Raw genomic sequence first — 20,000 nt, forward strand, 5'->3', positions numbered from 1 at the left:
ATGCCGAACAGGAGGGGTCCTAGGACTGAGCCCTGGGGAACGCCACTTGTAACAGGTTTAGAGTCAGACCTAGCTGCTGCAACTCTTACCATATGGGTTTTGTCTGTGAGCCAGTTGGCAACCCATCTCATGACATAGGGGTTTATGTTCAGGCTGGTGAGCTTGTCTATAATACCAGAGTGGGGAATAGTGTTGAAGGCCTTTACGAGGTCTAGGTAGGCTGTGTGGACCACCTTTCCCTCGTCTATAGCCTTGGTAACTGTCTCAAAGAAGTCCACCAGGTTTAGGAGGTATGATCTGCCCTTAACAAAGCCAAACTGGGTTGGGTCCAGTGTTTGGAGGTTTCCAATGTCTCTGTTAATGAGATCCATGATGATGCGCTCCATAGCTTTGCAGACCAAGCTAGTCAGGCTTATAGGGCTATAGTTCCCGGGTTCCATTGTGGCTCCACCTTTGTGAAGCGGAATAACCGTTGCTGTGCGTTACTCTGTGGGCATGTAGCCTGTGGAGAGGCTGAGTTTAAACAATGTGTTTAGGTGAGGGGTTAGTTCATCTTTGAGCTCGTGTAGGATGCAGCCTGGGACACAGTCCGGTCCCACTGATGCTGTGTTTTTGGCTTTTGAAAGGGCTGTTTTAACCTGAGTGTCTGTGATTTCAGGGGCACTACATTCTTCTGGTATAGTTATGGGCCCTTTTGGGGGTGAGAGAGGGGGTAAGTTTGCACTGAACCTGTCTGCCAGGACGTTGGCTATATCGGTCGGTTCAGTGTATTTTGTGCCATTCTGCACTAACTCTGAGCAGATCTGAGAATTGCCACTTAGATTCTTGACATAGCTAAAGAATGCCTTGTGGTTATCTTTGGAGTCCATGGCAATTTTTCTTTCAAAGCTAACCTTGGATGATTTTATGAGGGAACGTAGTTTCTTGCTGATACTGATCAGGGATGTCTTCCCTTCTTGGGATTTTACTCTCTTCTGTACTAGTTTCCTCCTTTTATTGTATAGCTTGTTTATGGCAGGGATCCACCAGACTGGTTACCTTTTCTTGGAGGAGTGAGTCTTGGTTGTGTTTGGGATAGCACGATCCATGCATTCTTGTAGGTGCCCCTAGAGTGCATTAGTAAAGGATTTTGCAGCTTGGACAGCGTTATCCTTTAGCATGGGGGGTTTTGAAACTTCCCACCTCGGTCTTAAGTAACGTGAAGTTTGCTTTTGAAAAGTTTTTCACGGTGGTTTCTTTGACCGGGGGTGGTGGAGGGATGTGGATATCCAGAGTGATTAGTTTATGGTCAGATCTAACCAGCAAGGGGTTGACCTCCAGTGTGGAACACAGGTCGCCCATGTTGGTGATGACCAGGTTCAATATGTTGTCACCTCTGGTGAGGGTGTTAACCAGTTGATCCAGGGTGTTTGAGTTTATAAATTCTAGGAAATGTTGGGCCAGGGAATTCGTACTTGAGTAGTTCTCCCAGTTAATGTTTGGATAATTGAAATCACCCAATATCACGGTGTTTATGTTTCCCAGTGTTTCCAGGAATGCGGAGTGGGGGTCCTGGGACATGGTGGGTGATCTGTAGCAAGCTATAATTTGAATAGCAGTTTTGCCCATTGTTAGTTGCATGTGGATGATCTCTGAAGCATCGTGCTGTGTCACTAACCTGGAGGTGTGGGTATCCTTGATGAATATGGTTACTCCCCCGCCTTTTGTATTTCGGTCTGGGTTTTGTGGCCAAAATGTATGGTATGAGTTTTAGCCTGGTAGTGCTGAGGTGCTCTCTGGAGCCTTAAACCAGGTTTCTGTTACTGCACATATATCGATTTTCTCCATACTGAGGAGTGCCTCGAGTGCTTGCATTTTGAGGTTTAGACTTCTGGCATTTAGCAGCATTACCCTCAGTTTTTTGTTACTTGGGCTATTTACGACAGTGGGTTTGTCTTTTGAGCCTTGCCTAAAAAAGGCACTATGGGGGTGGCAAGAGCCTTGGCCAGTATTCGAGAAAGCCTAGGGGTGACAGGTGCAATCCGTCTCTAGCAAAGCAGTGTGGCTTGTTGAGCATGTCATCCCCAGCTGACAGACACTGGATCCCCTTTGAATGACACCAGAAGCTTAGCCAATTGTTGAAATTGATATTTTTTTCTCTATACCCTGGTATCATTCTTGGCAAGGGCAGGATGCTACTCAGGGTCAGGGTCATACCAGCCGAGGCTACGTGATCAGAGAGCTTCTCCATGTCTCTTTTCATGTAGTCCAGGGAGGTACAGCTCAGGTCATTCACACCAACATGGACAATGACAGAGTCTTATTTGTACTTGTTCTGGAGTGACCTGAGTGCTTGTGTTATGTGGCGGATCCTGGCACTCGACAGGCAACTAGCAGTAACCTTCTCCTTGTTCAGCCTAGTGAGTGGGACATCAGTGTGCCTGACTATAGAGTCACCTATTACTAGTGCGTTGGGTATGTTATTATGCCTTAAGGGCCGTGATTCTGTGGCACAGTGGTTTTGTGAAGTATGTGTTTCATGGTTTGTGTTGGGGGGGTGGAGGTTGCTTGGATGTCTGTTTTGGAGGTCTCTGTTGCTTTTGCAGATTTTTATTTAGAGCCTCTGAGTATATTTTTGTGTATTTGTGTGTTTTTTGCCAGTGCTGATTTCATAGGTCTTTGTGAGACTGGTGGTGTGATTCAAGTAATTCCCTTCTCCTATTGACTGCCTGGTCCAGTCTTGGGTTGAGAGAGCTTAACCTTCAGTTTGGCTGTATAATTGCATCTCTCGCATGAATTAGTGTTTGGTGGAAGGAGGAAGAGGGTTGTCTGTGTACATGAGGCAATTGTAACATTGCCTCAAAATGCCCAGATTCACCAGTTGGACTGGAGAGTACACCTGAAACTGCCCTTTGGACATGCCTGGATAGGTACAGTGAACTGTTTTACTGATTGGCTGGTAAGGTCGAATAGAGAGCCTTGTCCTTCTCTACAGTATAGGGGGGTTTAGTGCTAAGGTTTATTAGTGCTTGCTATGAGTTTTGGGCAAGTGCAGGGATGAGAAGTGAATGATTTGAGTGCTTAAGTTAAATATATAATATAAACTAAATCTTGATAAAACCACTGATGCACATTTCAGCCCACATTTTAATTCATTGGATTTATGCAGAAAAGGAGATAATAATAATAAAGTATTTCAGCATCATCTGTCCTTTTTACATGGATAGCTTTATTGCAGTTTTATTTTATTTATTTTATTTTTATTTAACATTTGTTACCGTGAATGTCCGACTTAGAATGAAGCCAATTTTTTGCGGAGGCCTGAGGAGAAATGCTCCAGATGCATATCTTTATAACGTAGGAGGAAACCGCAGCACCCAGAGAAAACCCACACGAATGCAGGGAGGACATGCAGACTCCGAACAGAAGGCACTCCAACTGAGAGTCAAACCGGAGAACCTCTTGCTGTGAGGCAAAAAAGTAACTACTGCACCACTACACCGTCTGTGTTTGGAATCAGGAAACAGAGAACTGCCTAAGATGATTTAATACACAAGATAGGTGTTAACTAACACAAGTGAATGTTTCTATACAGTTATTCTCCATCACTCACACACACATCATAAAGATTATTGCTTTCACCAAATCAAAATATATGTAAACATCATTCATTTGGAACAATACATCACCTTGAATATGCATGCATAAAATTAATTTGTCCAGTTTCAGACTTTACTACTTGTTTAGTAAATTTAGAAAATTATTACATTCATTTGTAAGGTGTCAGTGGGTGGAACCAAAGATGGGTTAGTTGCTGAACAATAAATATTTCCACAATTAAATTAAACCCCAGTCAGCCCCCTATCTAATTTCGTTTACACCAATTAGTAACAGCAAACTTAAACTTTGATTCAGCAGAAAGATGTCTTGTGTCTGATGAAAGAATTGAACTTCTACAAAGATTTCTTACAATATCAGCTTATCAATATAAATGTAACATTAAACTAAGAAATACTTTCTGCTTTAAAAGTTTAATTATTATTAAATATTGATGATGCAATAATCAATCCAAAAGCATAGCTATCTGTGCCATTCAACTTGATTAAAATTATAGCCAGCAAAACATTTCTCGTTATTATAATAGATTGCTATAAAATTAAATTGACTCATTCCTGGGTTGATGCTTGTTCTGACGTACATACATACACACTTTATCATGTAACAAAATAAGTGACACCAACTTTTCTGCAATACATATTCTAGATTCTGATCAGACATCAAAGGTAAAGAAAAGTTAGTTTTTGATCGGTCTCAAATATGGGGTTACTTTTGCACATGCTCTTGTTTTACAATCTAAGTTATAAACCTTTTAGGATTAATCATAATGCATGTGTTTGACTCTCACTAAACTGACAGCTTTCAAGACCTTTTGTGAACAAGGTGACTTAAAACCCATAATGTAGTTTTTTTTATTTTTCATAGAAGCTTGTAATAATTCACCAAATTGCAAAATTTAAAATATATTTTAACCTGTTATCATGGTATTATTTTTTGGTATATATTTTGCCTGTATTTTGCCAAACAACCATCATTATAAACCAGGCTTTAGCCAGTAGTGAAATATTATATTACTAGGTCCTGGACTTCTAGAAATAGTATCCCATTTAATAAGCAATTAACATTCCCTAGAAAGCTGCTGAGTGCCACTAAGGTATCCAAATGGTTTCCAGGCATTTTGCAATTTAAGTTTAAGAGTTTTTGTAATTTTTTCTACATACATTTCAAAATAAGGAAGCACATGGAAAATGTGTGTAATTTGCTTGTCATGTTTGTTTATACTACTGTGTAAAATTGTTCATGGATTTTGGAGTAGACAATAGGTTTTTAATTGTCTATTGTCTCTCTCTCTCACACAGTAATTGAGAATTAAGATTTGTCTTGAAATAGTGTATTCTATGCCACCATGTTCCCAATTTTACAGGGACTGTTAAGTTATTTTCTTCTGTGTTGTGTACTACTTTTAATATTAAAAACAATAGTTAAAATAGAAGATTGTTTTTTTCAGTACTGTATCGTTATCTTTTTCAATAGAGTGAATCTGGAAAAGAGAAACCATTTGTACTTGCTGAACATCTTGACAAAATCAACAGGTAATGCATAATTTTCATTTTGTGGTGGTTTGAAGGCTATGATGTCCTGCCCAACCAGTCTAATAAGACATCACATTTCTGTTAACATAAAATTTCAAGTGATTTTAGCACATTTCTTTGAAGTAGAAACTCTACAGTGTAAGTTATCAAACTTTCCATCAAAAGTATTTTAGAGTGAAATGGGCACCATTGAAATGAAATGGCGAAATTCTTATTCCTGCTACACTACTGTGTGCAGCAAAAAAAGTCTGATACTTTTGTAATGAAGTTGCAAGTCATACTACGTTACACTATAGTAATGTATATCTCCCGAGGTGTGCAAGCTCCTTTGCATCTCTCATTTTGAGGTCTGCACTCTCATAATTCCCTACTTACATATTCTAGTAGCAAGACCTCACAGTAAAAACTAAGCCAGAACTTTGCACATACAGAAGCTTGCTTTTATACAAGGTGTTGTACCCTTTGTGTTAAATATCTAAGCTGGGCATTGATATGCATGGGGTCTTGCCCATAAGTACCCACTATATTAATTTAACACGCTGTCCCTGTGTTTGATTAATACTGTGCCTCCCATGTTTACATTGTACACTGTTTACTTTGGTACAGTTTGTTTTGGAATCTTTTGTTTCTATCAGGTCTGCATTCAGACAGTTGCATTTGGTGATGCGTAATGTGAGAAGTCGTTTAGTGAGATATACTAGTACCATTTTTACAGACATGAAATTTTGTAGTGATTCCTATGAGTGGCATCATTTTATGAAATCAGCTGAGCAGTAACATTCTCACTGCTTTCATTTGCAGAAATAATGCCTTATGTTCTTGCTGTCTTCTCCATGCCTGATGAAAGTCATGCTGGTTGCCTTTGTGCCTGTTTTTTTTCTTCCTCCTCACAGTATCCAGATACCGCCTTTAAAGTCTTCTTGCAGAAAACACAGTGCTTTTTATTCTTCAGAGAAGACTGTTTCCAATGCTGCTTTGTCTGCCTTCTATAAACAAATACTAAGCAGGCTCACAGCCACTGCTGCCTGAACTGTTGGGAATCTTGCAGATTGTCTTTAACTACAAGTGCCATTCCTTCAACTATTTTACTTGCTGCTGCAAGTCAGATCTCAAGATCATCCTGATGAGACACCATCTATTAAAGATGAAAATAGGAGATAGAGTAGAGATTATATCTGAAGGGAATAGATGACCATCTGTCTAAAAACATCCATCAAGAAGCAGAGAAGCAAAAAGTAGGCAGCATGAGGCCAGACATAAGGTAGTTTCTTTCTGACCTGCTGACTAACTCTGGTACCCCAGAGTTTGTTCCGACTCGTGCACCTCCCATCTATAATGTCCTCTTCCTTTTCCTACTCCTCCTCTTCCATGGAAGGCTCAGCTTCATTATCATGTAAACCAAATTTGTGGAGTCTGAGTAGAAGGATAACTCCATAACTCAGTTTTGGGAGTGAACTCTGGGATGTAGTAATCATTTTAGTCTGTCAACATCAGACTTGGCTTTGTTAGTTGTTAGGTATGTTGAGTAGTTCTCCCATTGGTGTGGTGAAGTACTACTTGTATGCCAGGGAATACTTATTGGATTCTGGCTCTTTTGTTACTATCCTTTTGAATTCTACAGCTGAGCATCTGTCTCTGCCAGTCCTTTGATGGTCACCATGCTTTAGATGGCCCCAAGTGCATCTTTCCCACTGATCAGTTTTGAAAGTCTTTTCTCAGTGTTTTGGATGCTGACCAAACATGTTCATAGGTTCATAGGTTCATACTAGGCTATCTGTCCGAGGGCATTTACAAGCCTAGCCCATAGTTTTGTGGCTTACGCCACCCCTTTAGTATGGGGAACTATACCCATTATTTTGCTGTGCCTCTGTCGAGCAGTGACACTGAGGTAATCCCTGGGGTATATCTGCGATCTCCCATCCATTGGTCAAGATTTCTCTTGAACAAGGCCAGCGAGGTGCTCTGCCTCACATATACCGGGATTTTATTCCACAGCATAGGGAGTCTTTGGGTGATGAATCTATTCAAAAGCATATTTGATCTGGAAGAATATCCAGTGTGTCTCCTGATGCATAACTTAGCATCTGCCTCTTTGAAAATGGCTCCAGTGATAAATGCATCCCCTAAACTGACTGGTGACACAATTCTTTTTGTTGTCAGCCTCACAAGTCCCTGTCTGAAGGTCTTTGTCAGCTGAATTTTCAGTAACTTTAGCTCTGACCTTTGGTGAGAAGTGTTTACTCTCATTGCGTTACAAAGGTTAGTATCTTTATTCTGAGAAGAATAGTACAGTATCATTACAGGTGGGTTTCAGCTTGCTAATGTCATTTACCCACTGGACCACTGTTTTTTTCAAAAAATGTTATCAAGGTAATAGCTGCTCACATTCATTCTGCATTAGGTGGTATTGTCTATGTAAAATCAGCATTCTTTTCTCACTATTTAAAGCATATTGTTTGGCATTGTTTTCTGGTTCACAAGCAATTTCATCTGTTGTTGTTGCCTTCACTGCAGTAATTAAGTTTAAATAAGTTACTACTGATCTGATGATGTCAATTTTCATTCTGTCCTCAACTGATGAGTTCGGATCCAAACCATCGGCTTGGATTCGGGGGCTGCAAAAGCTTGTGGCAACTTAGAACTCTCAAGCTTCTCCTTTACCCAGAATGTACCAACCCCAATTACCTCAGATCTCAATTTGCCGCTTCCAGCGAAAGACACGTCTACTAGACTCTCGAGTATTTAAAGTTAGATAAGTGCTTTTTCTCCTATTTTAATTGCCTTTTGTTGGATACTATTGATAGTATCTCCTCTCCCTTTCCCCTTTATCTTCTACACTTGTCATAGCTGATAACTACTTTTGTAGGTAGTTTTCCTTTTACCTCCCCTTTCACTTCACCTAAAAAAAAAAAAAAAAAAGAAAGTTTCTAAGTCATTTCTAGTTTTTGGCTTTAATTTGTAGAATAGAAAGTTGTCTGCTGTTTAGTTTATGGCTTAAAAATTTTAGGATAGAAAGCTTTACAGTTTAAAGTTGAAGTTTAGTATTTGAAGTTTAAAGCTTAGAGTAGTGTTGTTGTTTTTGTTATTATTGTTCCTTGCAGTTGTTGCCTTTTTGATTGTGGCATATAATGGCTGAAAAAGAAAAATGCCCTGCAGGCTTTAAGAAATGTAGCAAATGTGGTCAGAAGAACCCCCTTTTCTGCTGCTAACACACTGTGTGTGTACTCTCTTGGACCTCTTCATCTACAAGAAAATTGCTCCATTTATCATGCGTTCAACCCTAGGGCCCTGGTTGAATAGAAGAACATATTAATATTGAAAGGATTGCTTCAAGGCCTGATCTGGAGCTACCAATGAAAAATCTAAAAAGGTTCCTTCCACTTCTCCAGGCACTTTCAACTGCTTCTTCTATGGCTTGGAGAAGTCTTTGAAAAGGTCTTTATCAGATCCATCAGTTCCCTTGGATCCGAAAAAGAAAAGGCCTAAATCTTCAGATCTGACTTCATCCTTAGATCCAAGAATTATGAAGAAACAATCTGTGGATCTGAAAAGTTCATAATTTAAAGATACGTCGGATCAGACCTACTCGGATCCAATATAAAAATCTGCTGATATATTTTTACAAAGAAAGAGATACTCCCCCTCAGTGAACCCAGTTCCCTCTAGGGTTCTTTTCCCTTTCCTAGAGAGGCCTAGATCTCCTTCAGTACTATCCACTTGCTTTTCCAGAAGCCTTAGAGAAGAGGGATGTGTAGAGGTTAGTGATAAAAATTATTTTAGCACAGAGAGTTAGCTATCCTTTTGGCTCCTACCCCATTAGGTCAGGAGGTCCATTCATTGACTACACCACCATTGCCAATTCCATCTCTGACTCCTTTCAAGGCCTTGGAGCCTTTGGATATGAGTCTTTCTGACCCGTCTGCTTCAGATCCGAGGATTGCTCTGAGCTCTTAGGTTCAGTCGGATCTGGAGAGCTCTTGGAACTGATACTAACCTGTCAGATCTGAGGTACTTCAGTTAACACTGAGGGTTTGGGAGCCATCTCTGCACCTCAGGGCCTCGGCATTGGTTAGTGCAGTTCTGACTTCAGTCTCAGGAGGACTGTCCTCTAAGGGTGGGACCATGGATCAGAGACTTGCCTTCTCAGATCCAGGGTCCTGTCCCTCACTGGGGCAGTCCACTTTTGGAATAATGGAGAGAATCCTGTCTGCAACCCTGCTTACGCCCTCCCCCGGATCCTGTATCTTCAACTTTGCCATCTCAGTATCTGGAGTCTCAACTGCCCTCTCCACAGGGACAGACAGTACAGAAACCCCAGGCTTCCCAGCAGGGTATCCCCACTTCTTCTGACACCTCCCCATAGTACCTCACTGAGGTGGTCCCCAAGAAGAAAACGTGCAAGACGAAGCACTTAGACTCCCCTGAATCTGTCACTGAACATACAGATTTTGATGAGGGTCTAGAGTGCCCACAGTCACCTCATGATGATGTCTCACTTGGAGACATCCTTGAAATCCTGAAACAGAGAGGTGGCTGGAAGCCCAGCATCCCTTTGTCTGAGGAATGTGTACTCCTGGTGGTGTTTGGTACTGGCCTGTCTACGTCCTGGGTGACCATGCCCACCAAAGAGCTCATTGATTTGATCTCTCAGTGGGCATGGAAGGATCCCACTACCATCGAGCCAATTCTCAAGAAGCCTGATAAAATCATGACAGCTGCAGAGGATACACAGTTTTGGTCCTGTTGATGCCATGGTCATGGCGGTGGCTACTAAGAAAGAACTTGTGGAGGAAAGTTCCTCTGTTCTTCCCCCCAACAAGGAGCGGGCGATGGACAGATTCGGGAAGGGTGTCTGTGCTTCAGAGACCTTCACCTTAAGGTCACTGAACTATTTGGCACATTTCATGAGACTAGAGAGGGACCTGATTAAGGAGCTTTCAGACACCCTGTCTCTTCTCAGTTGGGTACCCTGCAATCGATATCCAACTCTTCCATGAGGCTCATTTCTAATGTAGCAAAGGGAACCTCAAGGTTAGCAGGTTCAGGCATTTCCATTAGTAGACATGCCTGAATGTGTTTATATGGTTTTGTGGAGCCATTTAAGTCTCTCTTCGTCAATGCCCCTTTTGAAGGCACATCTCTTTTTGGCCCCGATGTAAAAGACACATTGTCCAGTTGTGAGAAGGCTGGAAAGACCCTTTCTGCCATGGGCATACATTTTTCCACACCTCAAAAATCATTTTTGAGGAATCATTGACGTGACAGTAAGATGTGGTTCAAAAATATCCCAAGGATCTTTCCAGGACATACATGGAGGAAGTTCCCCCAGAAGCAGATTGGGGGAAACTCAAACAGTAGATGCTGCCCTCACAGCAGAGGTGACCTCGTAAAAACAAGGGTCCAAAGAATTGTTGTTTGGCAAAGCCTCTAAGGCGGCCTAATCATCTTCCTCTGGAGGCAGTCGGAGGTTGTTTGACCCTGCACCAGAGAGCTTGGCTAGAGATAACAGATATTTGGGTGCAGAGGATCATTTCCAGAGGTTATATAATACCATTTTCCCTTCATCCTCCTAATTCAAGAAAACTCCCCGATGTTCCTCCCATCAGAGGGAACAAGAAACAATTCAAATACAAAAGCTGCTAGAAGAGAGTCATTCAGGAGGTCCCCCCAAACCAGATAGAATCTGGAACGTACTCAAGGTTCTTTTTAGTGCCAAATAAAATACGTGACTGGAGACCATTTCTGGATCTCAGCATCTTAAATCTGTTTGAAAGACCAAGTTCTGGATTGTCACAGTTCAGTCCATTCTTCCATTTTTGGAAAAGGACAACTGGATGTGCTTGATAGATCATCAGGGTGTACACTATCATGTAAAGATGAACAGACAATGTAGAAGGTTCTTATGCTTCCATCTGGGAACCATCCACTACCATTTCAGGGTTCTACCCTTTTGTTCTCACCACAGACCTCAGAGTGTTAACCAAATGCATGGCAGTAGTAGCAGTTCACTTGAGACTGCAGGGATTCTGGGTGTTTCCATACTTAGATGACCCACTCATCTTCACCCTGACCAACAGAAAAAGGGATCCAGACATGTACACTACTAGGAATAACCATAAACTACAAAAAGTCTTGTCTAGAACCAAGTCAAAGTGTAGAGTTCATAGGAGCACTGCTCGACACAAAATCAACAATAGCCTCACTTCCCCTCTCTAGAGTTCATACAGTAAGATCACAAGTGAGAAAGATAGTTTGCAGTACCAGAATTTTCAGCCTGCTTGGTCCTTTAGGCTTTGGGATTAGTGGTGGCAGTAATAACACTAGTACCCTTAGCCAGATTTCATATAAGAATCCTTCAGTGGATGTTGGCCTCACACTGATCAATACTTCATCTTCCCTTTTCTCTTCTCCTTGCATGTATTGGTAATTCATATTGGGATCTTATGTGGTGGATTCAATCAGACCAGATTCTACAAGGCTGTTTATTCATTCCCTCTCTGCCCAAGGCCATAGTGACTATGAATGCTTCCCAGCTGGGTGGGGTGGGGGGGATTACCTGGGAAAGACAGTCCAAGGTACATGGTCCCCCAAAGAGGCCAATTTGCATATCAGTGTCCTAGAGTTGAGAGTAGTGCTTTTAACATTGCAGGCCTTTTAGAATGCTCTCCTTTCAGGAATTAATACGTTTCAGACAACATGATAGTGGTTTGGTACACCAACAAACAAGGAGGAACCGGGTCTTACCCTCTGTATCGCGCTCAGGGTTTGGCAATGGGCGATCTCATCCAACTGGTTTCTTATAGCAGTGCACATTCTGCGGAAGTACATCGTGTTAACAGACAAATTGTGCAGGTACATTCTTCTACCTCACAACTGGTCCCTCAATGAGAATGTGATGGATTTGATTTTTTGACAGTGGGGCCAGCATTGCTGTGATCTTTTTGCATCTCCCCTGAACAAGTGCAGCAGCTACTTTTCCCTAATCCCCTCACAGGGGGAATCACTGAGGGATGTTCTTCTTCACGATTGGCCCCCTGGTCTCCTTTATGTATATCCTCCAATTCTTCTGATCCCAAAGTTCCTACATAGAGCTGCCAGGTTAAAGAGCAAAGTCGTCCTCATTGCACCTTCTTGGCCTCAACTGATTTGTTTCCTCTTCCTGTGGCCTCATTTAGTTCATCAACCTTGGATTTGGGATCCAAAACTAGATGATCTGTCTCACTTAACAGGCATGATACATCCGGACCTTCCCAATTTCAAGTAAAAAAGAAAAAGTACTTTAGTGACTTGCAGGTAATGTAAGAACATCTCAGTGCTTCTGGATCTCTGTCAATGGTTTATTCAAGCCAGGCCAAAAAACCCTCTTCAAATCCAGCTATAGTACATCTTACAAATTCAACTTGCACATTGTAAGTGTTACTACTTTATTCAAATGTCTGTTCTTGTCCCCTGTACCATACCCCATAATATCTCTAACAACCCTCTTCCAAGCAGTACTATCAAAAAGCTTCCAAACTAAAGGGTTACACAGACAAGTCATTCAGTAAAACCTGCAAAAAAGACTCAGTTTTGCAATACATTGTGTGAAACCGTAAACCTGCTGTAGTGGAGACCAATGGGATTTATGCAACTGACCCCTGAAGAGCATACCAGTTTTTTCAACTACATGGTTTCTGAATGCCTGTGACTTCCTACTTTTTAAGTCGTTATGGATACATTCAAGCCAATAAAGTGACCTCCCACTAGCTGCAGACATGCATGCATGCTTGTTTTGACTTTTATTACCAGCATGTCTACACCTAGTGGGGTATGTCCTTAAGGGGTCATTTGTGTATATCCCATGGGGCTCCATTACGGGAGGTTTAAGGTTTTACACTGAAGATTCTTGCTTGGCTGGATCTTTCTTGCACTTGTTCCTTTCATAAGGCCACTACAGAAACTAAAAAACACAACTTTGCAACAGTCTTCTTCCAGAATATTTGTGGAAAGCAGCCAAGGACATAGTATATTCCATATCCATACTGGTCAGAATCTGTATCTAAGAATCTGACATTCCCCCCTCTATGGAAGTAGTGCTATGTTATCACTATCCGTAATGGAGGCATCCTTCTTGAACTTTCAAACTATGGACTGATAACTGCCCTACCCATGCTGTAAATTTTAGAAGAATGTGTAAACCACCAAATTCTCATATACCAACTCATCAGTTCATAAGTTCACAGGTGTTTACTAGGCTAACGACCACAAGGGGCTTTATAAGCCTAGCCATGAATCCCAAATCTCTGACAAGTTCAGGTACCCTTGATAAGTGTAAGTAGGGGATGTGGGCGGTAAAACATTTACAAACGGGCCTGGGAGATGAACCATTTACAGGTTGCCTGTGTCCATTAGAGACATAGGTGCCAAACCAAGGATGAATTTCCTGTTCCCCATCCAATTGTTCAAGTTGCACTTGAATTGTGAAATACTATCACTAATTTAAGGATTTTGGCTGTGACATATTAAAAAAAGGCAGTGCTGTCCTTCTTAAATGAAACAAAGAACGTCGCTGGACACTGCTGCTCCTTATTAAAACGTTTATTCAGTACAAACAGAGTCAATAAAAGTGGTAAGCGCTTTCGGGACTACTCCCTTCCTCAGACAGTCCTTCTTAAATGTAATAAATCAAAAAGTGTAGCCATTGTGAAATTGTAACTTCCTTATTCTTAGACCTGTCCAAAGCATTCAAAGCTGTATCATACCAGCTGCTTTTAAACAGAGTCTCAGTCCTAGAATTAAGCAGTAGTCTGATGGGCCCTTTACGTTTTCATCAGTAAGATGTGTACCATGTGTAAACATACTACAGGAATTCTTCAGTAGTATGCTCTACTTGTGACATCTCACTTAGCTCAGGACTGCCACATAAGAGACCTTGACTTCCATGGAAAACTGATTGATAAAAAAAATCACAACTACTCTTTAATTGTTAAAACATAATTTAATTCTATCTGCTTTCTAAGCCATGGAAAACTGATTGATAAAAAAAAATCACAACTACTCTTATTTAATTCTGTCTGCTTTCTAAGCCAGCTTCACTATTTTTTCATTACGTAAAAACTATCATAGAACCTGCATCCCTAACTAAACTGGGATGATGGTAAACAAATCTGAAACTAGCCACCTCATTGGTTATGCCTTTCACAAAAAAAGGCAAAATCTGGGACTGCATTACAAAGCCACACCCCCGTATCAAAGCCAGATAACCATTGTGTATATGTTTCTGTTACCCAAAGTCCCACATGCATCTTCCATACTAACCAGACAAGATCAAACTTCCAATAAAGTTGTCAAATCTTTTAGTTATCTCCCCTGTAAAACACACCTTTGCATAGCTCTCAATATACTAGTTTGGCTGCTACTACAAAACACCCTTATTCACTGTCATCTCAAAGGAGCACATAAAATCATGCATGAACCTGAAATATGTCCAACCATTATTAACATCCTGCAGTGGTACAGTCCAACAAGATTTAATATCAGAATTTAATTTTTGCCTCAAAAATATACTGGTCACCTCAAAGATGCTGTTTCACCTTAAACTGCCTACATTATAAACTTTGGAATAAACTTCCTCCAAAACTTAAGGCGGGCATTAAAAACTTTAAGCTGTTAAGACAAGTTAAAGTGTTCTTAAGTACCAGGCCTAACTGCCCATAGCTTTTGCCAATGGGCAACTTCTGCTGTGCTGTCACACAACATAGCTCTTCTTTTAAACCGCAGAATGTTTTAAATTACTTCCGCTCCTTAACAAATAAAACTCAAACTCATATGTCCATAAGTAAGTACTAGTCCAGCTGGCCCTTGTGGGCCATTTTAAGATTAGCCAATTTTCATTCAAAGGTGAGAATTAAATACTCTGCGTTGTGTCTGTGAGCCAAACATCTTAACCATTATGCCAATCCCCACCCCGACTCCTCTGTTAGTTCTTCCTAACTACTATTTTGCCAAGACTGGTCAATCTCTCGTCCTTTTCATGCTAAAAAAAAATAACATTTGTTTTAACTTCTTTCTAACCATTTTTCAGTCCTGTGATGACTGTAATGAGAAAGTAATACTGCCAGTTTAGCAACTGTACTAAGTGTTTAATCAAATATGCCTCTCCTGTTGCCCATATAATTAGCTGACATTGGGCTTTGACCTGTTCGTGTTCTTAAGGTATACATGATGTTTCATAATATGTACATTTGTTCTTAGTCACCTGTTTTGTTCTCATGAAGCAGCAGTTACAAGATTCGCTTAGTGAGGGCATCATGGATGATATGAAAATTACCTCTTAAGGACATGCAGTTGTACAGCATTCTGACATTTGATTATACAATGACCCATGGTCTTTAGAACACATTCAGCACAATAAGCTAACCTCCTTTAACTGTAGACAGCATGCATCTTCATTTTTTTTTTGGGGGGGGGGCTTATCAATACAGTTCAAGTAAACTGTTTATCTAGCTTATAAAACACTGTTGTTCTTGTTGTTTTTCTTTCGGCTTTTCCCGGTTAGGGGTCGCCACAGCAGAACTCCGGTCCGCTAATGATTGGCAGTAGATTTTTAAGGTGCCGAGGTGCCAGCTCAACGCCCAACCTTCAACGAAGGCACGCCCATTCATGCATGTCTTTCCAACGCTACTAGACTGCGGGGAGGACATGCAGACTCCACACAGAAAGCGCTCCAGCCGAGAATCGAACGGAAGAACCTCTTGCTGTGAGGCGACAACGCTACCGCTGCACCACTGCGGCTTCTATTTAGCTTATAAAACACTCTGCTTATGAAAAGGCTGATACCCATCGCATCAGGGCCGGGTCCAGATAAAAGGTACAAACCAAAAAGCAAATGACCCCACAGGAAATGCATATAGGATCAAATCAGAAAGATCCTGACAATACAAAGCAACATCTATAAAAAAAAATGGAAACAACCTTTGATGATGGCATTTTGGGAAATGTATGTGTTACCTCTTAAGTCTGAGCAGGTGCTCTAGCACACTAAATTAGAATTGACAGTGACCTGAAAGCTTTAATAATGCATTTAGATCAATAAGCCAGATTCCAATAGCTATAAATTACATTAGACTCTTACACTGTTGTCTAAAAGTTTTGTATAGCAGCATATTACCTCTTATATCTCTTCCTGCTAAATAAATAATCTGGCTCGTCTACTGTTTCATCTCTCCCATCCTTTCTGAAGTTCTATTTTTTCATTTCAGATTTTTCTGTTGCATCCCTTGTTTAGCATTCACTTGATGTTCTTCATCTCACATTGCTGCAGTCCTTACACTTGGGTAGTCCGCTGTCCTCGGTCGGCCCGAATATCAAAGTATTAGGCTGACGTCGGTCAAGGCGCTTAAGACTGACATCAGAACGTCAGGGTACAAATGCGCATGACCGACGTCATATCCTCAGTCTTTTTTGCCGCATGGTCTGATGCAGAAGCAGCGTTGCAAGTGCCGTTCGGCGTTCTGAAATTTTTCGAATCCGGAGTTTCAGACCGAGTCAAAGTTGGCTAAGTACCCCGTTGGGGAATATTTTAGTTTTTTCTTGCCTCAGTGGTTTACCGGATGTCAGAAAAAGTGAATAACTGTATTTCTTGTGGGAAACAGATACCGCATAGGGACGATCATACTTTGTGTATTCCTTGTTTGGGGCCTGAGCACGACGTTGTTGGGTGTCGCTTTTGTGCTAGGTTCAATAAGCGCACTATTAAGCGAAGGTTAGATTGTGCCAGGTTGGTCTTCGGGAAGCGGTGCAATTATAATATGCCGTCGGATGCTCCGACGCCCGCTTCTTCGAAGAAGCGCAAAGACAAAGCAGCTAAACCCAGGCAAGAAGAGTCGTCCGTACCGGACGCCGGTTCTTTAGAGGCGTCAGTGGAACCGGGGGGTTCCGCCGGAGGCTTCTCTGGAGTCCCAGGGGGAGACTTTGATATTGCAGGATGTGGCCTCTCAGGAGGCAGGTCAGGCTGAAGGGGCTTCCCAAGTTACTGTACTCCCCTCCCTTCCTAGGGTGGTTAGGCCCTCTCCTTCTGTTTCCAAGGCTTCTCCCAGAGGCAGACCAGTTTCAGCTTCTGTTAGTGTCACTCCTAGTTCAGCAGGGTCTGTGCCCAAGAAGCATATGCTTAAAATGGCAGAAGATTTAATTACTTTGATTAGAGGTTCTTTACCCCCTCCTGATAAGAGGCCTAGGGTGGAACCAGAGTTGGGAAGTTTTGAGCAGGCTTCGGATGTTTCAGAGTCTTCGGCTGAAGACTTGCAGGAGTATTCTCCTTATTCTGATTCTGATGTAGATGATTCTACTCCTTCTGCTTCTCCTCCAGAGGATTTTTCTTTTTCAGAGACTCTTCATTCCATGAGGGAACATTTTAAGTGGGAAGGTCAGGACTTCTCTGATTCCAGGAAAAGGCTTAGGGAATTTTTGCTTTTACCCCAGCATAGGCCTTTGGCTATACCACCTGTTCTGGATGTTGTGGAAGATGTGTTTGCAGAGGCTTCACTTAATCCTGATTCTTTGCCTCCTGCTCCTGTTAAACCGGACAGGTATTACAGGGTGCCTGAGGCTCATAAATATCTTTATAAGAGTCCTAGGGCGGACCCAGAAACTGTTAGTCAGGGACCTAAGGGTGTCAAGGCCTCTGTGGTAAAAATCCGGTTCCTCCAGATAAAGAGGCCAGAGCTTTGGATAGATGGGGAAAGAAAGTCTATACTTCTTCCACCTTAGCTATGAGGGCTTTGAATTGTCAGTTTCACATGTTGAAATATCAGAACTATCTTCTTTCTCAATTGAAGTCTAAGGTAGATGCTCTGGCGGAAGGCATTGAGTGTAAAGAATTACAAGATTTGGTACATGTCTCTGAACAGGTGGGTAAGCATTCTTTACAATGTGGTTTTGATGCTGTACAGGCCTCGTCTAGGGTGGCTGCCACTGGGTCAGTTCTTCGCAGGCACGCCTGGCTGAGGGATCAGAATTTATCTGACCATGTTAAGGCAAGGATTTTGGATGCTCCTTTACAGTCTGATGTGTTGTTTGGTTCACCTGTGGAGTCAGTCTTGAAGAAAATGGAAGACAAGGCTAAGTCTATGCAGGCTGTTAAAGATTTTTTGCAAGTTCAGCCTCCGAAGTTTAGTAGGAATTGGCCTGCTAAGGGGTGGACGTACCCTTCTTATGATTCACAGTCTAGGGGTAGATCTAGGCGTGGTAGGGGCAGAGCTCAGAGCTCCTTCAGACCTAGAACAGGGAGTTCACCTGCACAATCTTCGGGTGAGGGCAGGGGCCAGTCCTTTCGTAAACAGGCCCAATGACCTACCTTTTCAGTTGCCAGATCCTTCTTGCCTGGCAGCACCTTTGGGAGGAAGGTTGGCACTCTTCAAGGAAAATTGGAGTTTGATTACCCAAGACAGATGGGTATTGGATATCATTCACCGAGGTTACAGGTTTTATTTCCATACCTTGCCTCCTTTCAAAGGCATGCCGGACGTTCCTCCTCAGCAAAGACTAGAGGCTCACAAACGAATTTCGCTGCTGCTTCAAATGGGGGCCATACAACCGGTCCCTCTGCCAGAAGTGGGCCTAGGATTTTATTCTCGCCTGTTCCTAGTACCAAAGAAGGGGAACACGTGGAGACCAATTTTGGATTTATCTATCCTCAACACTTATCTGGACATTCCCAAGTTTAAAATGTTGACGTTACAACAGCTTTTACCTCTGCTGGGCAAAGATCATTGGATGGTGACTCTGGATCTCAAGGAGGCTTACCTTCATGTTCCTATCAGGCTAAGTTGCAGGAAGTATCTACGTTTTCGGGCTGGGACTTCTCATTGTCAGTTCTCTGCGTTGCCCTTTGGCTTATCTACTGTGCCCAGAGTGTTCACGAAGGTTCTGGCTCCAGTGATAGCTTTCTTCAGGCTAAGAGGAATACAGATCTATCCTTATTTGGACGATTGCCTGATTCTGGCCCAAGGAAGGGACGAACTTCTTCATCATTTACAATATGTGATAGCAGTGCTAAGATGCCTGGGGTATTCTGTGAACGAAATAAAGTCCAGTCTAGTACCCTCTCAGGACATGTGCTTTCTGGGTGTGAGACTGAATACAGCATCCCAGATGGCCTTTTGACCCCGGACAAACAAAAGAATCTTTCTCTTTACTTCCATCAATTGTCTCATCAGTCCAGGCTGACTGCAAGGACAGTCCTTCAAGCCTTGGGGTTCATGGCATCTTGTATTCTGGTGCTTCCCAATGCCTAACTGCATATGAGGAAGCTACAATGGTATCTCAAAAATGTATGGACACAGCACTGCCAAGATATGGACACTGTCATTCAGATAATACCTTGCATTCAAAAGGAATTTTTGTGGTGGGCTCAGGAATGTCACCTAAACAAGGGACTCTCTGTGACCCGGCCAGAGGCGTGTCAGATTCTAACGACAGATGCCTCAGACAAAGCTTGGGGAGCTCATCTAAATGGAAAGTGGGTACAAGACACGTGGCCTGCCAGACATCAACATCTACATATCAACTTGAAAGAGATGTTAGCAGTCCAATTTGCATTAATAGCCTTCAAGGATTTACTTCTTCCAGGGCAGGTGTTGGTTCTAACAGACAACACAACTGTCATGTGGTACATCAACAAGCAAGGGGGAACGCATTCTTATCCTCTATGCAGACAAGCAATGATTTTGTGGGAGACTGCTCTCAGTTTACAGCTAAATCTTCAGGCAAGGTTTCTGCCGGGAGCACAGAACTCCTTAGCAGATGTGTTGAGCAGACGAATTATGGATCCCCACGAGTGGAAATTGGATCCTCATGTATTTCAGGAATTGACAGTGTCATGGGGAACTCCAG

At 42.1% G+C, this 20,000-nt stretch overlaps 1 protein-coding gene across 1 annotated transcript in view; it reads left to right on the forward strand.

Moving 5' to 3' along the window:
* HIBCH (3-hydroxyisobutyryl-CoA hydrolase) overlaps positions 1 to 20,000 on the forward strand; it is a 1,796,007-nt gene that overhangs the window by 1,136,546 nt on the left and 639,461 nt on the right. The window contains exon 7 of the mRNA XM_044073705.1: positions 5,071 to 5,129. Within this exon, the coding sequence (XP_043929640.1) occupies positions 5,071 to 5,129 (59 nt within the window). The remainder of the gene's footprint in view (positions 1 to 5,070; positions 5,130 to 20,000) is intronic.

This window comes from Protopterus annectens, chromosome 6.part0 (assembly GCF_019279795.1).
Source record: "Protopterus annectens isolate FY-2018-M chromosome 6.part0, PAN1.0, whole genome shotgun sequence".
NCBI lineage: Eukaryota > Metazoa > Chordata > Ceratodontiformes > Protopteridae > Protopterus > Protopterus annectens.